General features: G+C 29.7%; 1 protein-coding gene across 1 annotated transcript; it reads left to right on the top strand.

The window, feature by feature from the left end:
• The first annotated feature begins 392 nt into the window (after window positions 1-392).
• Window positions 393-1,591, top strand: LOC111907457 (uncharacterized). Its single transcript, XM_023903225.1, has 2 exons — window positions 393-684; window positions 1,023-1,591. The coding sequence occupies exons 1-2, from the start codon at window positions 393-395 to the stop codon at window positions 1,589-1,591; spliced, it is 861 nt and encodes a 286-aa protein (XP_023758993.1).
• Window positions 1,592-8,879: the final 7,288 nt, after the last annotated feature.

Genomic DNA, 8,879 nt, shown 5'->3' with positions numbered 1-8,879 from the left:
ATAAAACTCATCAATACTATGATTGTGAGATCATACATCATGAAGGGAAAGCGAATGTGCTGGTAGACACCTTAAGTAGAAATACTCATGAGAACCCTATTAAAGGAAGATCAATGTGAATCGAGGTGGTGTCCAACTTAATCCAAATGATCAAGAATGCCCAAGTTGAAGCTTTGAAAGAAACGAATGTCAAGAAAGAGAAATTGGGAAAGAAGATCGAGTTTGGTGAGAATCAACAAGGATTGATGACTGTTAAGGGACGAATTTGGGTCCCCAAAAATGGAAAGAATCGGAAGCTAGTTTTAGATGAGGCTCATAAGTCAAAATACTCCATTCATCCTGGGAGTACCAAGACTTGTATGGATTTGAGAAGGCAATTTTGATGGCCTGAAATGAAACCAAAAGTGGTGAAGTACATCTCCAACAGTTTGACTTGTGATCAAGTCAAGGCAGAACACCAATTTTCTTATGGAAAGGTTCAATCACTACAAACACAAGCCGGGAAATGGGAAGACATTACTATGGAATTTGTGATGGGCCTACCAAGAACAAGTAAAGGGAACAATGTCATTTGGGCGATTGTAGATCGCTTGACTAAAAGTTCACTCTTCCTTGATATAAAGGAATCAACCCCTTTAAAAAAGCTTGCAAAAATCTATGTTGATGAAGTGGTGAGACTGCACGGTGTGCCACTTACCATATATTCAGATAGGAATGCTAGATTCACATCTAGATTTTGGAAATCCTTACAAAAAGAACTGTGGACAAAATATGCTTAAGCACTGCGTACCACCCTTAGATGGATGGGTAAACCGAAAGGACCAACCAAACTTTGGAGGATATGTTGAGGTCATGCGTGATTTATTTTGGAGGAAAATGGTATGACCACTTACCCTTGGTGGAATTCTCTTATAACAACAGTTATCACTCGAGTATTGGAATGCCACCTTATGAAGCATTGTATGGAAGGAAATGTAGAACACCATTGTGTTGGCTTAAAGCTAGAGAGAAGTAACTCACAGGTCCCGAACTCGTGAGGCTAACAAATGAAAAGATAGAAGTTATTCAAGCTAACATCAAGGCGGCTCAAGATAGGAAAAGAAGTTATGCAAGTTTGAAGCAAAAACCTTATGACATAAAAGAAGGTGAATTGGTAATGTTGAAAGTCTCCCCATGGAAAGGAGTCATGAGATTCGGTAAAAAGGGTAAATTGAATCCAAGATACATTGGACCCTTCAAGATGTTAAAAGTGGTTGGAACCCAAGCCTTTAAGTTGGAGTTTCCCCAAGAACTCCAAGGAATACATGATACCTTTCATGTAAGCTACTTGAAGAAATACTTTGGAAAAGAGGAATTGACAATTCCATTGAAGTACTTGAGAATTGACGAGAATAAGAGACTTATAGAAGAACCGGAAGCAATTCTAGAAATAAAGACCAAAAAGATAAGGAACAAGGAAATTGACTTGGTGCTAGTCAAATGGAAGCATGTGCTCGGCTCCAATATCACATGGGAGACAAAAGAAGAAATGATGAGGAGGTACCCTACCATCGTAGACTGCGAGGCGATTCCAAGGACGGGATCCTCTTAAGGGGTATGTAATTGTAACATCCTAAAAATTTAAATTAAAAATAAAATAAGGATGTTAATGGTTAAAATATATTTAATAACATGTTAAAGTTGGGAAAATGCAAGTAATGGTAAGAACTAACAAAATTCTCAAACTAGAGGGACCATAAGTGAAAGTTTGAGGAAATAAGATGCAAGCACACATCCCTCATTCTTGTTATACGTATTTTGAAAGGAAGAGAGAGCTCTAATGGTGAATACTTCATTTTTGTCATTTAGGGCTTGATTCAAGAGGAGAAGTGGGCAGTAAACCAAAGGAGAGAAGGAATCAAGGCTAGCAAGGTAAAAATCTTCTCTATTACCATTAAAATTCGAATTTGTGAAGAGGGAGAAACCCTAATGACAAGTTTAATAGGATTTTATGATTAGGGTTTCAATTTCTAACCCACTTTGGATGATTTTGATGGTTCTAATCTCAAACCAATCATTCCATTGATGGTTTTGATGATTTGGGTAAAAAGCTCCATGAACCCTAAAAAAAACAAAATTGGGAATATTGTAATTGCTGAGATTGGATTATATGACCTAGATGATATTTGATAGCAACAAATCCAATTAGAATGCTCAAATTTATCCATGATGGTAGAATCATGTATTTGCTAGAATTGAAGTGGAATTGGAGACAATATGATGAAAATAATAGAATCCTTACTTGTTGGACTTTTGATGAGTAAAGGAAATTCATAAGTATGCATGGATAGTCTTAGAATAATTGGAATTCAAATCATAAGGTGATTACTTGATTCCATGATTTATATATTGAATTATTGGCCATAAGGGCAATTTTGGAACATGGAATGGAATTAAGGACTCCATTGTTAGATTGGGTATTTACAATGAGATTAAATGTGGTTTTATATGCTTAAAATTTTTCAAATGAGTCTACATTGAGTTAGGTTCAAGCTTTGTAAACTTGGGGATGTCCAATTCCATTGTAGCCTAACTAACCACCCTCTAGAAAAAGATGAGAACCATTATGTCTTTAAGGAGTTCAATGAGCACCTAATGGATTAATTGAGGTGTTTCTGGATGATAAAACACCTTCTAATCAAGTGTGAGAACCTATACAAATGGTACAAAGTGATTTGGAAAAGGGTCTTCAAGAACTAAGCAAAGTATAGTGTTATTTTGACAAAAACCGAGTGTTGTGTGTGTGCTGACATGAAAACACAACCTATGTAAATGCATGCTTTAATTTAAACGATCCGCGTAATTCCTTGAATTGGAGATTTTCTTGTTTTCTTCATAACTTTTGCATACAGACTCAGATTTACGTGCGGTTTTCGCCTACATTCATATTTTTACATAAAGAGTGAGTTAAAGCAATAAAATTTAGTAATAGAAACTATGATGGGTATTTTGGTCATTTTAATTGATCTTTACTTATATTCAATAGGAAGTACTTAAGGAGGGTGTTACTTGTGCTAAGGAGCTTGAAAGAGGGTAGAAACCTACATCGGAGAACTAGGTGAGTAAATGTGGACTTTTTCCCCACTTTGGGGTGCATGGCTAAATGTTAAGCTATCTTATGGAAAAATGTTTTGAAAATTAAAGTGTGTCTTTTGAATATGTTTCAATGATTATATGTTAATAGTAAACGGAAAGAATGTAATGATGCAACAAAAACTTTCCGGATCATGATACCTCATAAGAGGCATTAGAGGAATCTACTGGGGAGGTACCTCCCCGTCACGAGGTAGATGTCCTATTATGATACCTTGGTAGATTGATATGTTCTTTCCACCTTGGCATTGAGAATGAGAAAGGAAGTAAATGTTATGATATGAATGATAAATTATGTTATGTAAGAAATGGATTCCTTTGAAAATAATTGAAATGTTTTAGGGTCTAAAACCCACATAACTCATGAGACATTTTGACTTAAGTATTTTTTCTAAATGCCATGTATCTCAGGTGATAGCTAAAGGTGTGAAGTGATCTAGAAGTAATGAAATCCATGGGAGACTTAATGGAGCATAAGTTACACTTGACATTGATCTTGTAAATCTTGGTTTGCTTGCTATGATTTATTTCATAGAATGTTAGTAACACCCAAGAACTTGTTTTGAAACTGTGTTTAAGCTCTGATGATTGTTAATTGTTTTTTTTCTTTTGTTAAACCTTACATTTGGGTTAAACCATAGCATTAAATTTTGTTTGAAAAATATGGGGTGTTACAGTTTATTTTCAAAAACTGTCGTTGCTCATATTATTCAAATGTTATTAAACAATTTCTTTCTTTATTCACATGTGAACAATGACATTTTTTTATAAAATAGAATATAAAAAATTATATTTGTTATAAAAAATATTACATGGATATAATGTCCATTTATTAAGAATAAAAAATATTGAATTTCCATATGCATTGATTTTTTCCGAAAAAAATATCATTCTAAATTGGATAGTCAAATTTCTTTTTCACGTTATTCGTTTGAATTATATATATATAAGTTAGATCCTTTGAGAACTTTCATTTTCTTGAAATTATGAGAACTTTTTTCTCGTTAACTTTTGTAAAAAAAATGTTATATATATATATATATATATATATATATATATATATTTATATATATATATATATATATATATATATATATATATAGAGAGAGAGAGAGAGAGAGAGATAGAAAGATAGATTTAAATGTTTCTACTATCTATTGTGTGCATGTACGATTGATTATGCACTAATCATTTTACTTATTTTAAGAAAGTAATTAATACATATTAAATGTTGAATATTTAATTAATACTCATTATATCTATAACATATAATATGTATTAATTACTTTCTTTAAATAACTAAAATGATTGGTCCACAATCAAACTTACATGCACACAATAGATAGTTAGAACACAACAACCTAACCATATATATATATATATATATATATATATATATATATATATATATAGAGAGAGAGAGAGAGAGAGAGAGAGAGAGAGAGAGATAGAGAGAGAGATAGGTTCATGTATTATAACTAATTATTGTGTTATTGTATGCATAACTGTGGGCCTATCAAAATTAAATAAATATTTAAAAAATTAAATAAGTAAACAAGAGTATTTTAGTAATTTGATGAATAGCTTCCACAAATAGTCCCTGTAATCACGCTAGCATTCGGTTTTAACCTAATTTCTTTTCTTATATACACCTTCATCGATGTCTTCCAACCACTCCGCCACCAGCAGCAGGTCACCGCCTCATTCAATTACCGTTGTCGTTAGGGTGTTGGATGAGTTCGAAGAGACGGCGTCGACACCAGTCGGAAGGTTAATGCAAGTGGTTGATGCTACGACCGTTGAGATGCATGCTGGTTTAGCCTCTGAGATGTTACTCAACTTCATCGACAATCTCCCAGACGGGTTCGTATAGCCATTAACACATATCTCGCTCATAGATGCATATATTATACTCTAAAATTAATGTATTTGTGATTCTCTTCCAAGTTTTTTGTTCCAAGCTTAACTTCTTGTGAGAAAAGCATTCCATGGTGCTAATTTGTTCGAATTCTTAATTCTTCCTACATTTGGATGCTTTTAATCAGTATCTCGAAGTATTATACTGTTAATTTCAACTCTTTTTACTAATGTTGCTGTTGTAGACTAATGTATCGTCTTTTTGGGTGTTGTTTTACATTGTATTCATCTTTAAAATATCAATTTTATGAAGGGAATTTGGGTTTGTTGATTCACAGGAAATGAACAAGGAAGAAATTAGTTTTTTTCTTTGTTCTAGCAGCCTCTAGACTCAGTTTAGCGTTTCTTGAATTTTTGTTGAAATTTGTGTGATTTTGGTCAGTAAAGATGAAATTAATACGGGATATTTTGCTGCCATCGTTATGAGATTTAATTGTAACTCTTAGGATGCACACCAACTGGTCGATAAAATGCTTGAACCAACCTTTTCAATTTTTATTCAAGACCGTTATTCAGGTTATGCTTAATTTTCCTTTGGGTATGAACTATGAACTATGAACTACGAAGCATGTGTTTTAAAACTAAAATCCTATTTTATCTTTCTTTGGTATAAAAATATATATGTTTTTTGAATGAATGGGGGAAATGCCCTCTTTTTTTTGCAGGTTTGCTAGGTACATAAGGGCAAGAACAAGATTGTTCTTGTATTTCTTGATTGGAATCCATGTAGAATGAAAGGAAACATGGGGTTCATTAAGAGGAAACGTAGAAGAGAGGGATGAGTGGAATCATGAATTCTAATTCTGTTGGCATTTGTTCACGAATTGTACAAAATCACAAATCCAATTCTGTTGGAATGGAATCATGAATTCTAATTATGTTGGAATGGAATCACGAATCCATTTCTCTTTAATGGGTTTTGCGTGAATTTATTTTGGTTTGCTTCTTTATGCTTGAATTTTATCTTATATTGTTGGTTTACAATGATCAAGTGTCGAATACCATTATTTTGATATTTTTGTAGGTACAAAACGAGAGATATCAAAGCAAAACATGGTATATATGAAACTTACAACATTCTACTAGAATGGAATCTTGAATTCTGATTCTGTGAGAATAGAATCTTGAAGATGAGCATTGTATGGGATGAAGATGAACAATGACCACCAATCTTCCAAAAAGAATGAATTATTCTACCAGAATAATAAACAATATAATGAAATATATATATATATATATATATATATATATATATATATATATATATATATATATATATATATATATATATATATATATAAAACAGTATATTCTGGTAGAATGATTCATATATTGTGTTTTTTGTGTTATTAACAAGTGTAACATTCATATAGAATAGTATATAATTTTTTTTTCTTTTCTAAGAATGTAATGAAATTTTTTTTTAACTTGTATCCCAAATTTTGTTATTCTTCAAAAAGTTCATTAGATCAAAATATATATTATGTTAGAATGTGTAATTCTTGTATGGTTCAATTATATTTGTTATTTTTCAATATATTGATAAACATATTCCTTCAGAATTTTCGAATTAGGAGAATTATCATCCATACAATCAGATTTTTAAAATTAATATAATATATTTTAATTAAAATATAGAAATTTCCTTTTTTAAATTTATGTTAATTGACTAAAATACCCTTAGAATAATTTTTTTTGGTATTGTTTAATTATATTTAATTTAATAATATGTATTATTCACTTTCCAAAATTAAGTAAAATGATTGGCCCACAATTATGCATACAATAACACGATATTTAGTTTGAATAGAATAACCTAAACACAATATATATATATATATATATATATATATATATATATATATATATATATATATATATATATATATATATATATATATATATATATATGTAAGAACTTTTTTTCCAAAAAACAAAATTATGTGTTTTGATCGTGCTTATATATTTTTTTTACAAAACTACTTATTTATAAGCGTTTTGGAGATGCATATTTTTTTTTGAAAATGTTTATGGGAAAAAGTGTTTTTTGGTACGCGCGTGCGCGCGCGCGAGAGAGAGAGAGAGAGAGAGAGAGAGAGAGAGAGAGAGAGAGAGAGAGAGAGAGATGGTAGGAACCAATCATACATACTTATAAAGTTAGCATTTTTTCTTGAAACTCATGCATTTTAGACTCCCTTTTTTAACTTCCTCAAACCACATTCATTTGAAACCCCCTTTTTTAACTAATGCAACTCAAAAGTTTTCTTAATTATGATTTAACATTTAAAAGTTTTATAACTTATATTATGTTTAATTAGCATTTAGTGAAAAGTCTAGTATAAAAGGCCAATCTTTTGTGTCTTTTGTGTTATATAAAATCTTACATGTAAAAAGGATTTGAAGATGTACGATTCAAAATTTTTCATGTAGTTGAAGCATTCATGATCCAAATATGATGATTTGAAGAAATGGGTTATTTCGATCCAAATATGATGATTTGAAAAAATGGGTTAGGTCGCATCGATAGTAATTGTAATATGATTTTTTCTTTCAACCAAAACAAATGAAGTTTTTCTATTCTTTCTTTATATTCAGTTTCTCATTAAATCTTTATATGTGATTTGTGTGTATTACTCAATCTTGAATGTGACTCTCCAAACATCAATGTTTTGCTTGGAATATCTTTTTGATTCATCTTTTTCAAGAAAATTATTTGATTGCAGGTTAGTGAAGAATTATCATCAAGTTTCTATGATTGAATGGTGTTAAATGAAGAAATAAGATTCATAAAATGGATATATGTTTTTTTGTTTGAGCAAAGTTAACAAATGATAGTTTTTTCTTTTGATTTAAATGTATGTTTATGTAACATCTTTATTTATATATTCAACTACCCAATGCTCTTATTTATTTGATTGTAGTTTTTCTATTTTTGATTATGTTTATTTTCTATTATATTTTGTTGGGTTATCCTACACAACATATTTAAAAGACAATATTTAAAAGATAACATAATTTTGAACATTTGATATGTAATTATGATAGACTTATCATGATATGTTCTTCATATGAAAGTAATATATCCATATTACTACGACAAAAATTACATATGACATTTACGAAAATATATATATTATATGTGATTTGTTTAACATGTATATGCATCTATGTATGTTATAAATTTATAATTAAATATCTTTATGTTTAATAATTGAAGGGATTAAAATGATGCATCAAAACCAATTATTTACACGAATATAATAATAATAATAGTAATAGTAATAATAATAATAATAATAATAATAATACATTTCCAAGTACCGCATTCATTTAAAACTCACACTACAACTCAAGAGTTTTCTAATTTATGTATATTTATTAGTTACAACTCAAGAGTTTTTAACTTATGATTATTAATTAGTAATCACTAATACCTTTTTATTTTCCTTTCTTTTATAAGGTTGTAAAGTTTTGCTCATTAAAAACATTAATGTATTTGAAAAGATTTGTGATTTAAATATGAAGAGTTAATATAAATGTTATAATAGATGTTTTAGTGTTTTTATGTTATTAAAAGTTATAGTATTTATTTTTCATATTTTTTATTATTCGTTGTATATATATATATCTTATTTAATACAAATGTTATAATATATGTTTTTCTATTTTTATGTTACTAAAAGTTGCAGTTCATATTTTTGTTCATACGTTTTGTTACCCATTATATTACCATTCATTTGATATATAATTTACACAATATTAAACGATTTATAAAATTATCAAATAATTGTATATATCTGTTGTGCGTGTATGGTATCTGTGGTTGGTAT

Source organism: Lactuca sativa, chromosome 9 (genome assembly GCF_002870075.4).
Source record: "Lactuca sativa cultivar Salinas chromosome 9, Lsat_Salinas_v11, whole genome shotgun sequence".
Taxonomy (NCBI): domain Eukaryota; kingdom Viridiplantae; phylum Streptophyta; class Magnoliopsida; order Asterales; family Asteraceae; genus Lactuca; species Lactuca sativa.
The sequence above is the reverse complement of the archived record's forward strand: the minus strand, read 5'-3'. Positions and strand labels throughout refer to the sequence as shown.

Excerpts from the sequence above, each read along its gene's own strand:
- LOC111907457 (XM_023903225.1), top strand. The coding sequence starts at position 393 with ATGAAACCAAAAGTGGTGAAGTACATCTCCAACAGTTTGACTTGTGAT. Across the intron at positions 685-1,022 it reads TGAAGTGGTGAGACTGCACG|GTCCCGAACTCGTGAGGCTA; the intron begins GTGTGCCACTTA and ends AGTAACTCACAG.